The sequence below is a fragment of the Biomphalaria glabrata genome, chromosome 1 (assembly GCF_947242115.1).
Source record: "Biomphalaria glabrata chromosome 1, xgBioGlab47.1, whole genome shotgun sequence".
In the NCBI taxonomy this organism is placed as follows: domain Eukaryota; kingdom Metazoa; phylum Mollusca; class Gastropoda; family Planorbidae; genus Biomphalaria; species Biomphalaria glabrata.
Genome location: NC_074711.1, coordinates 76,303,685 through 76,323,390, shown reverse-complemented (window position 1 = coordinate 76,323,390; position 19,706 = coordinate 76,303,685). Strand labels below are relative to the sequence as shown.

The 19,706-nt window shown below is 35.0% G+C and overlaps 1 protein-coding gene across 4 annotated transcripts; it reads right to left on the bottom strand.

The window, feature by feature from the left end:
* Nucleotides 1–621: 621 nt before the first annotated feature.
* LOC106078675 (sialin-like) lies at nucleotides 622–19,661 on the bottom strand. 4 transcript variants are annotated; one of them, XM_056015235.1, is made up of 14 exons: nucleotides 19,517–19,661; nucleotides 16,352–16,427; nucleotides 14,182–14,348; nucleotides 13,104–13,611; nucleotides 12,710–12,948; nucleotides 5,865–5,952; nucleotides 5,295–5,390; nucleotides 4,531–4,667; nucleotides 3,907–4,053; nucleotides 3,020–3,149; nucleotides 2,479–2,629; nucleotides 1,935–2,025; nucleotides 1,707–1,830; nucleotides 622–1,385 (listed from the first exon to the last, which is right to left on the bottom strand). In XM_056015235.1, exons 4-14 carry the CDS (start codon nucleotides 13,363–13,365, stop codon nucleotides 1,171–1,173), a joined length of 1,680 nt encoding a protein of 559 aa, XP_055871210.1. In that variant the 5' UTR covers nucleotides 13,366–13,611; nucleotides 14,182–14,348; nucleotides 16,352–16,427; nucleotides 19,517–19,661; the 3' UTR covers nucleotides 622–1,170. The 4 variants fall into 4 exon arrangements, with proteins under 4 accessions (XP_055871210.1, XP_013095108.2, XP_055871215.1 ...); XM_013239654.2 differs by lacking the exon at nucleotides 16,352–16,427; XM_056015240.1 differs by lacking the exons at nucleotides 16,352–16,427; nucleotides 19,517–19,661 and adding an exon at nucleotides 18,198–18,212.
* Between the last annotated feature and the right edge of the window lie 45 nt (nucleotides 19,662–19,706).

The window sequence follows — 19,706 nt, the reverse complement described above, 5'->3', positions numbered from 1 at the left end:
AATTAGAGTGGATTGAATGTAGTTTTTATTTGTAAAAAAATACTTTGTTGATAATTGGAAAAAAAAGGGGATGCTGAAATCGGTGGATTTGTCTTTAGTATAATGATTTTTGTTTCATTCAAAACTATTTCAGTGTTAGTAAATGAATTAACACTACCAGATATGCAAATAAAAAAAAATAAAAAAATCTAAAAAGAAATTCTTTTCACAGCTTGAGAAAATTACAAGAATATGAAGAAAAATTAATATTCACCATTATTATAAGAAACAGTTCTTAAATTTTAAAATGTTTGACATGAATAATGCAATTACAGTTGGAATATTATCTGCCTTACTTGAAAGTACATCATATTTACAGTAGATATTTTTAAAAATCTAAGTAGTGTAACCTGAAAGTACCTTGAAAGTACATTTAATACTGTTTTTAGTGTAACAAACAAATTGCTGGAAAATAAAAAGACAGCAATGATTTGGCTGTGCTCTAATTGAGTAATAGAATTAATACTCTCCTTAGAGCTTATGATGCTGTAACAATAATTGTGTATGTAAAACACCCCAGCAATGCAGCAGCAAAGGTATTTGACCTGTAGATCAAAGTGTTATGATTCGGTCTTGTTATCAGTGTTTTTTTTTTTCTCAACATTTCAACATTCAGGGAAATTTTGTATTTTTTAAATAGTTTTAACAATAAAATAAATCTATTAAAAGATTATATGAATTTTGTTTGAAAAATATTTAAAATTTGAAGTAATAGAAATACACTTTTGCAAACTGTTTTATTATATAAGCGAGTAATTGAATGTCTTTAAGTAAGTCTAATTCTATATCAATAAAAAAAAAATTATGAAAATCTTAGATTTAATTTGACAAGGTTGATTTTCAAGCGTTAGCTTTTTTATTTTATTTTCCTACTTAGATTAACTTTCTTCCTAGCAAAATTTTAATTTCCGCTTAAGCCAAATGATGTTAAAAATGAAATTAAAACAGATGTTAATATCTAGATACCTAGATTTTTACTTTTTCTCAAAACATGTTAGTAGTGCCATCTATTAATAGTAGCAAATGGAATTATTTGTTAGGCTGGAACACTGCAGTGTAAACCAAGCATGAGTGTGAATTTGGATTTTGATGGTTTTCTTAACTAGCAATGAAATTCCCTTAAGGTACTACTCAAGTTGTCAGTATTTCATTTCCCGAACATTTTCTAGTTACTTGTGTTGTGTGTCCTTTTATGGTTGCCTCAATCTTGACACTTTTGTCATGAAGCATATGAGATGTGGCCTCATCCAATTGGTCTGTGTGTTGACATGTTATCACATTGTGTGGACAATCAGTAGATGGCATGACTTTGGTATCAAACTCATTTATTTCAATAATATTTACACCTAACAAAAAAAAAGAGTTGAAAGGGAATGAGAATGATCAATTGATTGATCTAGATCTATTTTTTGATGAAATTATCTTAATTTTTAGTAATTACATAGGTAAGTTCATTTTGTAAGTACATAGGTACCTATTTAGATACATATAAAAATAGACTTATAAATACAAAGATATTCACCATTTATATGATATATATATATATATATTTAACTAACTGTGGTAAATCTGTCCAAGTTAAAGCAGTTTGAAAGTTAATTTTCATAAATGTATTTCAATTATAATTTATTTAAGATTATTGTGTATAATAGTAGGGAAGTTATTACCTCTTGTGTCATCTGCCCAACTTTGTATTTTTGCCTCTCCTAAAACCATAAAAATGAGTCCTCCTATAAGACTGAGAGAAGCGACGACATAAAACATAGTCTGCCATTGTTTCTGATTGTCCTGCTATTAAAACAAAAAAAAAGTTATTTCCCTTCATCCATTTGAATAGAGAATCAATGTTAAACTTAAATACCCTGATTCAGCGTGTGCTTTTTTTTTTCTATTACCTCATATATTACAGCTGATGTGACAAGAGGTCCTGTCAAGGAAGTAGCAACAGCTATAGTATTGCTTATGGCTAAAATAAATCCGGAATATCTAAGAATGAAAGAAAAATACTTTAACACTTGAGTTTAAAAAGGATAAAGTGAAATGTTCTAATTTAAGTAGATATACAACTCTAATGGCTACCTGACTTTAGTTTGGGAAAGTTCAGTGATTGATCATTGCACTGGTTACTTAACACCCTCATTAACAGTTGACCAGAACATGATATTTACATCATCTGTCCTATTGACCACAAGGTCCGAAAAGGGTACTTTACTTACTTACTAAGTAGATAAATCAGCTAAATATCATTTAAATCATCATTTTGGGCAGTTAACAAAACCTTTTTTAAATTGATTTAAATTCAATAACACCTTTTTTAACAAGTCAAGATATTATAAGGTAGTTCAAATAAACAGCTTTTATAAACTCTTGTAGACAAAAACAAGATCTATTAGTTACTGAATTATGCAAGCAGTTGCCTATTTCTAAAATTGGTTTTACCTGGGAGCAATATCTAATACATTGACTCTAATGGTCACTGTAGATATATTTTGTAATGTGACCAGAAGTACCAGAAGTCCAACTGCCAATACACGAGAGTCATAGTCTAAGAAACCTATGGCCACTGTGACTGCAGCACATCCAATAGAACCTGGCAAACACAGAAGAGGGTCTTAGATTAACTATTAACATTTTTTTAAAACATTATAAGAAACATATAAGAATAGGAAGCAACTTTGTAAAAATTAGCAAACCGATAGAGAATCAGATAGAAACCTTATCAATATATCATTATAAAAAATAGTACAAAAAGCTGTATAGATAAGACTGACATATTTACTTATCATATGAAACATCTTTCTGTTGGACTTAGATTTACTATTAACATTTTTTTAAACAATAGGAAATACATAAGAATAGGAAGCAACCTTGTAAAGATTAGCAAACAGAGATTCAGACAGAACTCAGGTAAAATAAGCCTTATCAATATACAATTTTTTTTAAAAAAAGGTATAAACAGATGTATAGATAAGACTATTACCTATCATCATAAACATCTTTCTGTTGGCTGTAATGGATAGGCTAGTTCTAAGTAATCTATCAGACAGGTAACCACAGAAGAGACCACTCAGAAACTTTCCCACAAATGGTAATGGAGATAACACAGCATTCTGGTTAATGAAGAAAGTATAAATCTTGAGCTACTACACTCTATTGTCATGCACTTCACATTTACCACTCAGTTTACTGTCATGTGCTTCACATTTACCACTCAGTTTACTGTCATGTGCTACACATTTACCACTCAGTCTACTGTCATGCACTTCACATTTACCACTCAGTCTACTGTAATGTGCTTCACATTTACCACTCAGTTTACTGTCATGTGCTTCACATTTACCACTCAGTTTACTGCCATGTGCTACACATTTACCACTCAGTTTACTGTCATGTGCTACACATTTACCACTTATTCTACTGGATTCAATAATAGAAAAATTGATTGATAGATAAAATGTTTTATTGATATATATTTTTGATTGACAAATACCTACCAGTAACTCATGTCATATCTTTCTAATGATGGAAGCAAATTAAAACTTAAAACTATTTTGACTCTACTATATTATTTACAAATTCTAAATATTAAAATTGTGGAAGCAATATTAGATCTGTACTATATCATTTAAAAATTCTAAATCTTAAAATGATGGAAGCAATAAGTATATATATATAATTAGATTGTTCTCATTGATGATCTATTTAAAAAATCTGGATTGTTTAAACAGAACTCAGAAACAAAATGTAAAAGATACTTATGTGTGATGAGAATTAAAAAAAAACCTATGTAGTTAGTGCTTTAAATGTTGTTGAGCAGCAGATGTTTTAACAACAAAATTGAGACCCTAGGGAGACTACTGTGGTTACCTCAGTGATGCTGTACTTCAAGACATCCTGCATGTACATTGGAAGGTAGCACAGAACCCAGGAGTAAACCCATGTGTAGGTAGATGAGGCCAACATCAAGGCCCACACAGCAGGGCTAGTTAAAATCTTCAGCCATGGAGGATGTAGCTGAAAAATGTATTCAACTGTAATTCATATTTAAATCATTATTATAGCTATAGTGTACTAAAATGTTTTTTTAATTATCATTCATTATTAGTCCAAACATTTCTTCACATTAATTTTCTTCCAAAATGTACAAATATTGTTAAAAAAAAATGTTTTCTTATTGAATTTATTTAGGGATGGTAAAGAATGTGAGTTTGTTTTTCACAAGTCCAAAAGTTTGGCTTTCTTAAAAACTTGTTTAGGGGTTGTCATGGAAAATTTAATTAGTTCTATATCTAACATAAATCAAAATTTTTACCACTTGAAAACACTAGATTCTGATAATTTAGATACTTTTCTTTGCATTTTATAATAAGACATCAGTGTTTATGTAAGAATATCGCTTCTTATTTAAAAACTTTCAATGAAAGACCGAGCCTGGTACATTATTAAATTTGTCATTACTGCACTCCAAATTGGAACAAGTAAAAGATTTACCTTTTTCTTGGTGCTATTACTATGGTAGGTTTGTGAGGCAATATACTCAAGTTCAGCATCAGAAATGCGAGGGTGGTCTGATGGTTTGTTGTATACCAATATAAACCACATAAGAAGCCAAAGTAAATTACCACAACCTGGGTTAAGAAATGCATAAGTATGTTTCAGCAAAAGTTCTTTTAAGACCAATTAATTTTTGTAAAATGTAAACTTCAATGTACAAGCATTTACTAAAAGAAAAATAAATAATAGCCACAAAAAATCATTAGAATCATTTGAACAGAAGAATTTATTTTTCAGTAATAAAATGCATGGTCAGATTAAGAAGGTAAATTTACTATAGAGAGAAATAAAACAAAATCACAGATAACACTTTAAGTGTATAAGTGTGACTTATAAAATAGTTTATACAAAAAGGAATTTTGGATTTTTTTCAAATTTGAATAAAATTTATCATAATAGCTAATAAATAAGCTTCCACTTGTACCAAGCCATAAAATTCCTGACTAAAACAGGACACAACATCATGTGGCAATGGGATTTCAGAAGATAAAAATCATAACCACCAACACAATTTTATGCTGGTGGCCTAAATTACCTTAAGCATCCTACAGGATACATGAATAGAGGGCAGAGCAATGGACAGAGATAGACTGACAGGCAGACTGGATGGATGGCAGACAGACAGAGAGACAGACAGATAAATAAAGAGACAGGGAGAAGAATATATGCATCAATGAGTTAATGAATGAGTTTTACTTTACCATAAAAATAAAAAACAAAAGGCCAGCCATTGTTCAAAGGAATCTGACATAATAATCCAGAGATAAGGAATGTAAATATACCACCGACACTTACACCTGTAAATGAAATAACATTTCATGGTGGAAATATAAAGTCTGGAAATTAAAAAGACAGTTATACTAGTAATAAAATGTCAAGTCCAAGTGAGTGGTATAAATTTTTGTCTATACTTTTGCATGCATGACTTCTGCTCCTTTAAAAACTAGAATAGATCAAGATCTATGTAAAACAGTGTTCCATTTAGATAAAAATAAGTAATCAATAGATCTGTATATTGGGTATATACCATATACCATAAAGGATCTTTTATTTAGTCTATTCTAAAATAATATAGGTAATTTGCTTAGTGTAAATTTTTTTACAATTAAAAAGTCACATTTAGAATACTTATTTAAAAGAAAAAAAAGTCCAACAAAAATATATAATGTGAAAAAAAACACAGATATTTCTCTCATTAATAGGTCTATTTTATAGTTTTTGGATTAGAAAAGTTTATTAAAAAGCAAATTGAATGAGAATAAAACACTGACCTGCATATTCTACGGCACACAGAGAAGCTATTTCAGATTTCGGTGCCCAGACAGACCACAAATGTTGGACTGCAGGATCAATCATACCCTGTGAAGGAAGTTATTATTGACAACAATGATGAATGAAACAGCATTATGATTGTTTCAATGTACGCCTACATCATCATCACCATTAACACCACAAGTCTCTGATTCCGTAAAAATGCTGTGACCAATCCCTCCACTATTCCCGGTCAGAAACTGAATATCACGTTGTTTAGCCAGCTTTTCTTTGTACTGTACCTTGAAGGATGATTTTCAACAGTGAATCGTGACCGACCCAGCTCAGCTTTCATCTCTTCAAAGTATTAAGGAGTTCTTTTTTGCCTGTCAGAGTGTCGACTAGTATAAGTATTTCAGCCTATTTTATTTTCCTGGCATCTGAAACCAACAGTTTTCTGTAGCATATACTCTAAAAAGCAGCTTCAGTGTTCATATGGGAATATAGAAACCACTAGTGAAGAGCAGTTGTTTCCCTTTCAGGCCTTGCTATCTATAGGGCTGAGGAATTTATGGTAATCTATATGGCTAACGGTTAACGAGCAGAGTGTCATGAGGCCAGCACAACGATTAACCGCCTTTACTTTCCACAACTAAAAATCCCAAAATTCAAAGGTCCAGTTCCCTCCGAGATTCGAACACAGGACCCATAGTTCGGAAGCCAAGTGCTTAATCACTCAGCCACGGCATCCCTACTAGCAAAGAATACAACTTTATTTTTACTTGGAAACTGATATAACTATTTTATTTTTTTCACAATTTAGTAATATCGTATCTTCAAATCTTATATATTACAGACGTTACTTCAAAAAAAGAAGACAATTACGTCCTACGCGTCTCATGTGTCATCTAGTCATGCATGTTAATCAATGACTTAAACTCTGCTAAGTCGTTGGTTTCCCGGGCTGCTTCAGACAACCCATTCCATTCTCTAATGACACTAGTAAAGAAAGAGCAGACAACCCATTCCATTCTCTAATGACACTAGTAAAGAAAGAGCAGACAACCCATTCCATTCTCTAATGACACTAGTAAAGAAAGAGCAGACAACCCATTCCATTCTCTAATGACACTAGTAAAGAAAGAGCAGACAACCCATTCCATTCTCTAATGACACTAGTAAATAAAGAGCAGACAACCCATTCCATTCTCCTATGACACTAGTAAAGAAAGAGCAGACAACCCATTCCATTCTCTAATGACACTAGTAAAGAAAGAGCAGACAACCCATTCCATTCTCTAATGACACTAGTAAAGAAAGAGCAGACAACCCATTCCATTCTCTAATGACACTAGTAAAGAAAGAGCAGACAACCCATTCCATTCTCTAATGACACTAGTAAAGAAAGAGCAGACAACCCATTCCATTCTCTAATGACACTAGTAAATAAAGAGCAGACAACCCATTCCATTCTCCTATGACACTAGTAAAGAAAGAGCAGACAACCCATTCCATTCTCTAATGACACTAGTAAAGAAAGAGCAGACAACCCATTCCATTCTCTAATGACACTAGTAAAGAAAGAGCAGACAACCCATTCCATTCTCTAATGACACTAGTAAAGAAAGAGCAGACAACCCATTCCATTCTCTAATGACACTAGTAAAGAAAGAGCAGACAACCCATTCCATTCTCTAATGACACTAGTAAAGAAAGAGCAGACAACCCATTCCATTCTCTAATGACACTAGTAAAGAAAGAGCAGACAACCCATTCCATTCTCTAATGACACTAGTAAATAAAGAGCAGACAACCCATTCCATTCTCCTATGACACTAGTAAAGAAAGAGCAGACAACCCATTCCATTCTCTAATGACACTAGTAAAGAAAGAGCAGACAACCCATTCCATTCTCTAATGACACTAGTAAAGAAAGAGCAGACAACCCATTCCATTCTCTAATGACACTAGTAAAGAAAGAGCAGACAACCCATTCCATTCTCTAATGACACTAGTAAAGAAAGAGCAGACAACCCATTCCATTCTCTAATGACACTAGTAAAGAAAGAGCAGACAACCCATTCCATTCTCTAATGACACTAGTAAAGAAAGAGCAGACAACCCATTCCATTCTCTAATGACACTAGTAAAGAAAGAGCAGACAACCCATTCCATTCTCTAATGACACTAGTAAAGAAAGAGCAGACAACCCATTCCATTCTCTAATGACACTAGTAAAGAAAGAGCAGACAACCCATTCCATTCTCTAATGACACTAGTAAATAAAGAGCAGACAACCCATTCCATTCTCCTATGACACTAGTAAAGAAAGAGCAGACAACCCATTCCATTCTCTAATGACACTAGTAAAGAAAGAGCAGACAACCCATTCCATTCTCTAATGACACTAGTAAAGAAAGAGCAGACAACCCATTCCATTCTCTAATGACACTAGTAAAGAAAGAGCAGACAACCCATTCCATTCTCTAATGACACTAGTAAAGAAAGAGCAGACAACCCATTCCATTCTCTAATGACACTAGTAAATAAAGAGCAGACAACCCATTCCATTCTCCTATGACACTAGTAAAGAAAGAGCAGACAACCCATTCCATTCTCTAATGACACTAGTAAAGAAAGAGCAGACAACCCATTCCATTCTCTAATGACACTAGTAAAGAAAGAGCAGACAACCCATTCCATTCTCTAATGACACTAGTAAAGAAAGAGCAGACAACCCATTCCATTCTCTAATGACACTAGTAAAGAAAGAGCAGACAACCCATTCCATTCTCTAATGACACTAGTAAATAAAGAGCAGACAACCCATTCCATTCTCCTATGACACTAGTAAAGAAAGAGCAGACAACCCATTCCATTCTCTAATGACACTAGTAAAGAAAGAGCAGACAACCCATTCCATTCTCTAATGACACTAGTAAAGAAAGAGCAGACAACCCATTCCATTCTCTAATGACACTAGTAAAGAAAGAGCAGACAACCCATTCCATTCTCTAATGACACTAGTAAAGAAAGAGCAGACAACCCATTCCATTCTCTAATGACACTAGTAAAGAAAGAGCAGACAACCCATTCCATTCTCTAATGACACTAGTAAAGAAAGAGCAGACAACCCATTCCATTCTCTAATGACACTAGTAAATAAAGAGCAGACAACCCATTCCATTCTCCTATGACACTAGTAAAGAAAGAGCAGACAACCCATTCCATTCTCTAATGACACTAGTAAAGAAAGAGCAGACAACCCATTCCATTCTCTAATGACACTAGTAAAGAAAGAGCAGACAACCCATTCCATTCTCTAATGACACTAGTAAAGAAAGAGCAGACAACCCATTCCATTCTCTAATGACACTAGTAAAGAAAGAGCAGACAACCCATTCCATTCTCTAATGACACTAGTAAAGAAAGAGCAGACAACCCATTCCATTCTCTAATGACACTAGTAAAGAAAGAGCAGACAACCCATTCCATTCTCTAATGACACTAGTAAAGAAAGAGCAGACAACCCATTCCATTCTCTAATGACACTAGTAAAGAAAGAGCAGACAACCCATTCCATTCTCTAATGACACTAGTAAAGAAAGAGCAGACAACCCATTCCATTCTCTAATGACACTAGTAAAGAAAGAGCAGACAACCCATTCCATTCTCTAATGACACTAGTAAATAAAGAGCAGACAACCCATTCCATTCTCCTATGACACTAGTAAAGAAAGAGCAGACAACCCATTCCATTCTCTAATGACACTAGTAAAGAAAGAGCAGACAACCCATTCCATTCTCTAATGACACTAGTAAAGAAAGAGCAGACAACCCATTCCATTCTCTAATGACACTAGTAAAGAAAGAGCAGACAACCCATTCCATTCTCTAATGACACTAGTAAAGAAAGAGCAGACAACCCATTCCATTCTCTAATGACACTAGTAAAGAAAGAGCAGACAACCCATTCCATTCTCTAATGACACTAGTAAAGAAAGAGCAGACAACCCATTCCATTCTCTAATGACACTAGTAAATAAAGAGCAGACAACCCATTCCATTCTCCTATGACACTAGTAAAGAAAGAGCAGACAACCCATTCCATTCTCTAATGACACTAGTAAAGAAAGAGCAGACAACCCATTCCATTCTCTAATGACACTAGTAAAGAAAGAGCAGACAACCCATTCCATTCTCTAATGACACTAGTAAAGAAAGAGCAGACAACCCATTCCATTCTCTAATGACACTAGTAAAGAAAGAGCAGACAACCCATTCCATTCTCTAATGACACTAGTAAAGAAAGAGCAGACAACCCATTCCATTCTCTAATGACACTAGTAAAGAAAGAGCAGACAACCCATTCCATTCTCTAATGACACTAGTAAAGAAAGAGCAGACAACCCATTCCATTCTCTAATGACACTAGTAAAGAAAGAGCAGACAACCCATTCCATTCTCTAATGACACTAGTAAAGAAAGAGCAGACAACCCATTCCATTCTCTAATGACACTAGTAAAGAAAGAGCAGACAACCCATTCCATTCTCTAATGACACTAGTAAAGAAAGAGCAGACAACCCATTCCATTCTCTAATGACACTAGTAAAGAAAGAGAACTTGTACGAATTAGTTCTAGCATAAGGAATACAAAATGTGCCTCTATCTTTGTGAAAGCCCCAGATTTTTATCTCTTTTAGTGATGCTCCATCTCTTGTTATGTTTTGCCCTGGCTATTTAAAGGAGTCAACTTCTAATGCTTGGCTATTCAGCTGTATGCATCGTCCTGTATTACCTCAATTGTGCCTGATTTGCCTTTTAACATCCTATACGAGCTAGATCATTTTCTTATCTGAGGTTGGGATTTGGCCGCCAGTTCATGCTAACGCTAGGAGTAACTATATTTCAATCACAGGGAAGATAATTATCCTTAAGACACTCCTGTGAATGCCCTAAAACATTCTTCGATTTAGTTGTTCGGGAATGCTGCACTTTTGGCAATGGGGTAGTAGGCTTTGATAAAATCGATAATCTGCTTATCTATTTTGACCTCGCCCATCCCTCTCTACATGTCATCATTCCAAATACAATCAAAGCTTTTATGAAGATTATGTATTAAAAAAAGGGGGGGGGGGGATTGAAAAATGGGTGCATGTACAGAACATTCTGGAATAAGTAGATATTTACCGCTCCCATTTTATCTCTCATTTCTGATCAAGGCTATCTTTCATTGCTAGTTTAAAGTTCTAACTAATGGTTATCTTTCACTAGTCAAAGTCATTCGAAGTCAAAAGTTGTGAGAAAGATGTTTTACTCATGGACTCACAAGAAACTGAACTAAATCCTGAATTTTTCATTCGTCGAAGTACGGTCGAAGTATGTTGTTTCTTAGTACCAAATTGACCTATTTGAAAATCATGGAAATGACGTTTTTAATTCCAAAAATGAGTGCAGTGTTTCACTGTGACCACGCAAACCCAGTTGCGACCTACATATTTTGCCACATCTGATGCAGGAAAATCCCTTGTACGCCGGGGGTAAACTTCCATTACTAACTAAATTAAACCAACTTATTGACGCTATAAATTAATCACTATGAAATGAACCGAAGTTGTCCTACGAGTGAAGGCTATCAATTGTATAACGCAAGAGGAAGAATCAGCAGCATTAAGTTACATGAAGTTTATGGGAACACATTCGTATGAGGTCAAAGAGTGAGCTTGGGAAACGTTGTGTCTCATATATATCAAATATTTTATAATGATTTAATTACATGTGCACCATTGTACAATGTTTTTCACATGGCATTTAAATTAAGTGCACATCTTATGTAATTTTTTGAAAATCTCTGTGGAGACTTTAGGACAGGTGCTTACTTTTAGGAAAGTGACTTGCTACATACCTAGATCATGCATGTATCACCATGTGCTACATAAATCATTATCAAATATTAAATATTAGCTATATATCTTATCGTATATCTTACAGACGTTACTTTAAAAATTATTTGACATGTTTCGGAATAGAAGATCATTACATCCTTGCCCCCACCTCCCGCAGGTAGATCCTGGTTTGTTAATATTGTTCACGCCTTTAACGCAACTCTAATTAATAATCCCACTTTTAGACTTTCAATGTAAATAAACTTCGTCCATTAAAATACACAATGAGACAAGGTTATTATAAAGGCTGGTGTATTTTGGGGAATTAGGACTACACCATGGAGGATTCCTTCGTCAGGGGCGTAACAAGTTAGTAACCATGGCAGGAAGAGGCTCATTACGACCAGGGAGGATATTGAAAGATAATCTTTTTTTTTTAAACTACAAAAGCAATGCATGTCAGGACTCTAATAGAGCCACTTTAAGATGTGCCTTACGGAACTGAGTGTTGACACTGTCACTTTGGATTGTATGTGACTCCATCATACTCCATGTTTTTTTTAAGCATCATCATATTCTTGAGCTCAGGGTCATGACTACCTTACTACGTCACTGCCCTTCACAAATAATCTGGTACATTCGTGAATAGTCTCTATCTGAACTGAAACACTTTGACTGCCAATGTTATTTTTGAATCCTTGAATTAAGCAACAGAACTTTATATCGCATTATGTATTCCAACAGTGTGTCAATCGTCTTCATCCTACGTGTTATTCCTCTATCGGTGGTTTGATCAATCTCTCTCTCTCTCTTTCTCTCTCTCTCTCTCTATTTTTCTCTCTCTCTCTCTCTTTCATTCCTTTTTCACTTACTCTTCGGTGTACTTTTAATTTGCTAAGTGTCTCAATCTGTTTGCTAAAATTTTGAGCATTTAAAAATAAAAATAATAATCTCATACCAAATTTACATCTTACATACATTCGTTGTTCCGGCCACCACTCTCAGTGCCACCAGTAGGAACTTGTTTAGACGCGTCAGCTCGGGCGTGATGAAATTGATCAAAGCCCCAAACCCGATAGAAATGGCCACAAGAGACTTGGCACCCGTCGCACGTTCCACATAGCTTGCTAGAAGTGGTGTCAGCAGGTAGCCATAATAGTAGGAAGACAGAACGAGTCCTTGAAACTTGGAGTCCCATTCAAATTCTCGTGATTCATCTTAAAACAAAATATATTGAATGAATACATTTTTTTATTTAATTGTTCTATTAGAGGTATAATTTTTTAAAATGTCAAAATGTTTTTAAGTATTTATCGACATAAAGGAATTTAAATAAACAATTTTTTGTTGATTTCAATCAAATGTATTCTACCTGTGATTATTAGGACTGGTTCTGATATATTGGACATTAGAGTGAAACCAGGCCTTTGAAAATGTATTTGGTCATTCCAAGTTTGATTGTTGGAAGACATGTTGTTGTCAGTTCTGTCCACCATACAGACAAGACACATCCCGATACTCTGTCTCAGGGCAGTCTGACATATCCTTAACAAGAAGAGCATGTAGGCTAGAGTCCATCTGCAGGAACAGAACTTCTGGATACATCCTGTCCTCTGCTGTTTCATGGATGGCATGGATGTGTCTTGTAAGGACTCTCGTTTGATTTCGTCTCTTGTTTCTTTTTTCAATTTGATGAGATTAGGGCCTACATGTTTTCAAGATGACACATAGATAATTTGAGTCAAAGTTAACCACAAGTCAAGCTTTGATATCGCAGCTTCTGTTGTTGTTTTTTTTAGATTTTTTCAAGAACTCAACCCATCCAGTAAATCAAGAAGTTTCCTTGTAATCACCGCATTGTTCAGAATTGTTGAGTTTCTCTTAAAATAGAAGATAGCAGAAAAGAAGATTAGAAACAAAAAAAAACTTTTTTCTGTTCATAGCGAATTCAGACTTAATAATACTATTCCCTATATAAATATTCTGCAGAACCCCAGACATTGAAACATATAGAAAGGCCAAAAAAATATTATCTTTATTCGCTCAAATTATTGGAATCTTATTTTAATTGTGAAAAAAATAACACACAAAAAAACACTTTTTGCTTAGTTTTTTTTTTATTTCTTATCTTATATAGGCCTACTATTTTCCCATATTCCATAACCCCTAACCCAAACATGTGTTGTTATGTTAAAGATCGTAAATGAAGAATGTAATTGACATTAACCTATATAACGTAATAATCAATGAGCTCTTTTAAATCAAGTTGAGAAACTCTGGTCTAAAAAAGAAAAGAAAGCCCCTATAATGCAAAAACTACTTTACCTTTATTGCGAAGACTTTAGTAGCTAATAGTAATTTGAATATGAAACATCAGATGTGAATACTTATGACAAATTGAACAGAACAAAATAGACCTTAGACCAAGTAAAAGTAGTGCTGTGACTTACCGTTGCGTGAGGTGCACTCGGTCTAGCCAGCCTAGGCCAGGATGGTATAATACCTCTGCGAGCATGACGTATTGATTAGAATGTGCATTGTTTCGTAGACTTTATCTTATAAGCATGTTGTTTTTAATAAAGTCTTATCAGTACTGCCAGCTGACTACTGCATAGTTCTAAAGGAAGAAATAAATTACGCAAAAAAAAATAGGTTACGTCATGTCGGTTAATCTACAACAGTGCTAATGGTTTAAATTCGTTTTCACTTTCACACAGAAAAAAAAAGAAATCCATTAATATGATCAACTTGTGTCTTGGGCTGAAAAATGCAATTACAAAAATTAATTATCTTAGTTGTTACGTAGCATACCATGAGGCTTGCTGTGTGAAATGGAAATAATAGTTGTAGCCCCAGTAGCCTCTACAAAGAGAGGCTTTATAAAGAAAGACTTTACATAGAAAGGCTCTACAAAGAAAGGCTTTACAAAAAAAAAAGGCTCTACAAAAAAAGGCTCTACAAAGAAAGGCTCTACAAAAGAAGGCTTTACAAAAAAAAGGCTGTACAAAGAAAAGCTCTACAAAGAAAGGCTTTACAAAGGAAGGCTTGACAAAAAAAAAGGCTCTACAAAGAAAGGCTTTACAAAAAAAAAAGGCTCTACAAAGAAAGGCTCTACAAAGGAAGGCTTTACAAAAAAAAAAAAGGCTCTACAAAAAAAGGCTCTACAAAGAAAGGCTTTACAAAAGAAGGCTTTACAAAAAAAAAGGCTTTACTAAGGAAGGCTCTACAAAGAAAGGCTTTACAAAGGAAGGCTTTACAAAAAAAGGCTCTACAAAGAAAAGCTCTAAAAAGAAAGGCTTTACAAAAAAGGCTCTACAAAGAAAGGCTTTAAAAAGGAAGGCTTTACAAAAAAAAGGCTTTACTAAGGAAGGCTTTACAAAGAAAGGCTATACAAAGAAAGGCTTTACAAAGAAAGGCTATACAAAGAAAGGCTTTACAAAGAAAGGCTCTACAAAGAAAGGCTTTACAAAGAAAGGCTATACAAAGAAAGGCTTTACAAAAGAAGAACCTACTACACGTATAATTACTTGGGACTGCGCCCTGCATTTTGACATTGGGTGAGTGTGGTCTAGATTTATAGATGGAAGTTAATAAGACGTTTGTTTACAACCCTAAATGTACAAAAAAAAAAGTTTTTTCTTAGCCATGAGGCTAATCGTCCACTGTTGATGTCATAACTTATCCATTTAAAGCATGGAAGCGTGTGTATGTTAAACCGTGCACTGCTATCATGTATGTGTGTGTGTGTGTCCGTTAACTATGTAGCTGTGTGTGTGCACATACCAAGAAGTATTCACTGCCTGTATGTGAGTGTCTGTTAATCCAGCAGAGGTATCTGCACTGTTTGTGTATGTGTGTGCCTCTGTTCATTCAGTAGCAATGTATGCAGTGCAGTGCCTGTATGTATGAGCGGGTTTGTTGATCATTCTACGGCGAGCTAGTAGATGAGGAATGCGATATCTTGCTATATTTATCCAATTATTTCCAATGGTTCCCAACCATTCATTTCTCTTTGGTAATGGCAAAGCGTGTTATGCCCTTCGTTAAGACTATGGACACAATGGAGAAGGACAAATTACTCACCAAGAGGGAAAATTATGCTAAAAAATTTGGTTTACTTTGTAAGAAACTAATAGCATTTCGGTAGATGTGGTAGAATCATGACGGGAAAAAATACACTGCACAAAGTCCCTTTTTATATGCTTGTTTAAAAAAACAACTTATGCCCTCTCTCTATACAGTTATTCCATGGTTAGGGTTACCAAATGTCCGTCATCTTAATGATGGTGTCCAGTGGTGTTGGCTTTTGGTTGCGTAAAAACGTCCCGCTTTCACCCTGTTTACTGCTTTTGTTCAATGGCCTCTAATCTACCAATCAAATTCAATCCTTCCCATCTTGCTGATTGGAACACACTGGCTTACAAATGATGTCATGTATACACTGCTACAACACCTAAAGGAATGGGATATTAGTATTTATTGGACATATGCACAGGCAGTGGCGTCACTACAGGGGCGCGGGGAGTGCGGGCCGCACCGGGTGACACCCACCAGGGGGTGACACCCAAGTGGAAAAAATAAACTTTTCCAAAATGCACTTTTAAAAATAAAAATTACTACCTCGAATGTCGCTCTCTGTTTAGTATCAGCATGTCCCAAACCTTCTTAATGTTATTCTATTTTACTTGTAATCTTCCTATTATGAGACAAATAAAGAGTTGTAGACGCCAGGAGAAAGAGTTTCTAAAGCTCAGAAATATAGAAAACTTTTAGCGCAGTTCTAAGTGAACAAAGGCGCTTCCCCAAACATCTAATCTGACCAGTTAGGTGATGTACTTAACTTTTGTTAAGCCCCTCGCTCGCCATTAGACACATAGAGTTGCAGACTCTCTCCACAGAAATCCGACTAAGGCGACTTTCACGGCCACTTCCCAGCTGGCACCCACGAAATTCAGGACTTCTAAAGAGGTGTGACGCCATGTTAGACGTGGACGGACATGTTTGCGCATTCCTCTCTTTGGCTTTTATGTTAAGGCTGACTTTGGTAAACGTGTTTCATCTTGTCTAATGATATGTCTCACAAATGTCAATCCTTCTCAGCCTCCAGTGTTCATCCTCTTTCAACCTTCCACATCTCGAAGCGTATGAGGCCGTTGGAACAATTATTGTATTGAGTTGGTGGATTTTAATCTCCAGACTAATTGGTTTGTTTGTTCAGATAGACCGTACTTTTTGAAAGACAACCTGATCCGACATTCAACACCATGGTATGCATTCTCCATGTCTCCACTGCCTAAGTAGGTTAACTTTTTCTATTTGTTCGGGATCTGTATGACCAATGTTGATGGGGTACTGGGTAACCTGCAGCCAATATGAATAATTTGAGGGCGTCTTTATCCGTCATCTCGTGTATACATTTAATTGTATTTCAAAGTTGCTATGTCGTCAGCAAAATCCAACTCGGTTTGGTTTACACCATGGGAACCCTAATGAAGCCTGCTTAATGGGGTTTTTTTTTGACATCGTCGATGGCTAAAAGAAAGAGAAATGGGGATAAAATACGCCCTAATCTCATATCCGTCTCGATGTTGAAGAATTCCACCGTCTGTTGTGACACAACAGCTTCATTTGCTTTAAACATGTCACTGAAAATCTGGATTAATTGTTGCGAGATGCTTTATTCTCTTGCTATTTTCCAGAGTGATTCCCATGGACGCTGACAAACTTTTTTTTAAATCTACAAAACTTATCAGTATCCTTTGTTGGTATTCTAGGCTTTGCTTGATGATGTTTCGCAGGAGGTAAACCTGTTCAGTACTTGATTTGCTTGAGAAACGCTAGTATAATTTAAAACCTTTTCCGTAAGGAGTTCTTAAATAATCTCTAATAAAAATATATTCAACTCAAGGTTTCTCTATTCAATAATTGTACATTTTAATTTATATTAGAACTTTTGACAAAATTTTAAAATGTAATTCATTTGCATTTCCGTGTGTAACCATCAATGAATTAGCTTACAGTTTTAGTGTTCAACATAAAGAAACAAATAGACAAGAGTTGTTTGTCTTTTAGGGGGAAATTGTGTTTCCTTATGGGGGGGGGGTGACATCGACCCTAGTGACATCACTGTGTACAGGATCAGTACTACATTTGAAGGACAGAAAGATGTCAATTTTTTTTTTTGAGCGGGGGGGGGGGGGTAAACTTTATGAATATTACCAATCTTATAAGGGTGTTAAAAACTTTGCTAAGCCATTCGTTTTCCTGGCTGATTGAGGCAGCCCCTTCCATGCTATAATGGCACTAAGGCAAAAGAAGCACTTGTAAAAGTTTGTCCTAGTAAATGGAAATAAGAAATGAGACAATAAGGACTTTCTATTAACTCATTGAGATCAATCTTCTCAGAAAGTACAAATGAAATACGATCATCTTGTAATTTTACAGCCTTTGATTTAGACCTACTTACAAGTTTCCTCGTTGGACTCAATAAGTTGTACGTCTAATTTTAAAGCTTCATTAATTGTTTTTTTTTGTCCTCGTTTGGGTGTGTAGGTGTCTGGTAGGCCTAGCTAGCAGTGTTTTAATCCCTGCTGTTGTTGCTTTTTAACCTGCTAAGGGATCAAGAAAAGCGCTTCATTAGCTTCATTAGAGGGTTCCGAAGCGAAAACAAAAAAGGAGAAATCCTTGAAAATGTATTTGATTTTGGGCCTTAAACAAAATTAGCAATGAGAACATGGTCTAGATCTACTCCAGTAGCATACATTTCAGCACATACAATGGTTCAGTGAAAGACGCAGATCTAAACGTCCGAAATGTAGAAAATCTAGTTTTTATTTTCAACGACAATAATGTCAAAAAATATTAACGGGACTTCCACACATAGCATCCTTTAAGCAATTTTATGAAACTTCACCCTCTAATTAATTAGAGTAAGAGGAAAGTTGAGCGGCACATTATTTTCACACTTTGAGAGTCGACTTCACCTCACTGAAAGTCGTAAAAATAGGTTAAACTGTCGGGCATGCTTGTGGGGTTACATCGATATCACGTCAAGTAGCGGTCTACTTTAGTTACCCACTTCTTGGCTAATAGTGAAATCGTGTCAGGAGGGGGTCAAGGCGAAGGACGAAAGGTGAGCATGTTGAAATCTTGTGCTTAAAGCATGATCCAGTTGTCATCCAAACATTAAAGTATTAAGTACTTAGGAGTTAATAGAAGAGTTGTGGATCCTTGGTTCATTCCTCAATCAAAAATTCGATAAACTCATATTTCCCTCCTATGACATGCGCAGTGCTCAAAAGTTGATTATTTTTTAGCTAAAATAATACCCTTAAAATGTCCAATGCAAAACCCCAACGTAAATAAAAAGACCATGTAGGCCTCATTCATTTAAGACATTTTGACATGCAACTATTATGAAGTCTTAAATGTAGTCAAATGCCGTGTTATTGTATGGAGTTGTTAGGTTGGGGCTCCCTACAGCTATTCAATGAATCGAACCTACTCCTGGTACATACAATAACATTTTAGTAAATATGCATATATGGTACATACAATAACATCTTGGACATGGGCAGCGTGTATTACATTAGTCAAAACACACAGACTCCATAACAAAGTTTTATAAGGAGCACTTCGTGTAAACATATATATTGCTCTGCGCTAATTTGTATACGTAGTATATTGATCTACCTACCGACATATTAGCAAATAATATTAGACAATACAGTAACGAATATCTACAACTAGGCTGATACTCAGAGAATAACATAACATAAAACTTACCAGAACAAACATAACCAGCTAACGACGCTCACTGAAAATACACGTAACCTTAACTTTACTTACAGTGAGAAAAAAAAACGCAACACACACTAGATCTGTGTCAGTTGTTTTATTTTCCTTTATTCCTGTGATAAACACAACACAAGTGTTTTCCCCCTTCTTTTAGAATCGAAACAGGTCGAAGTACAAG

Coding starts and splice junctions, on each gene's coding strand:
- LOC106078675 (XM_056015235.1), bottom strand. CDS start 13,365: ATGCCATCCATGAAACAGCAGAGGACAGGATGTATCCAGAAGTTCTGT. Junction 12,949..13,103: donor ACCAGTCCTAATAATCACAG/GTAGAATACATT, acceptor TTTTGTTTTAAG/ATGAATCACGAGAATTTGAA. Junction 2,026..2,478: donor GTATTAGATATTGCTCCCAG/GTAAAACCAATT, acceptor TTTCATTCTTAG/ATATTCCGGATTTATTTTAG.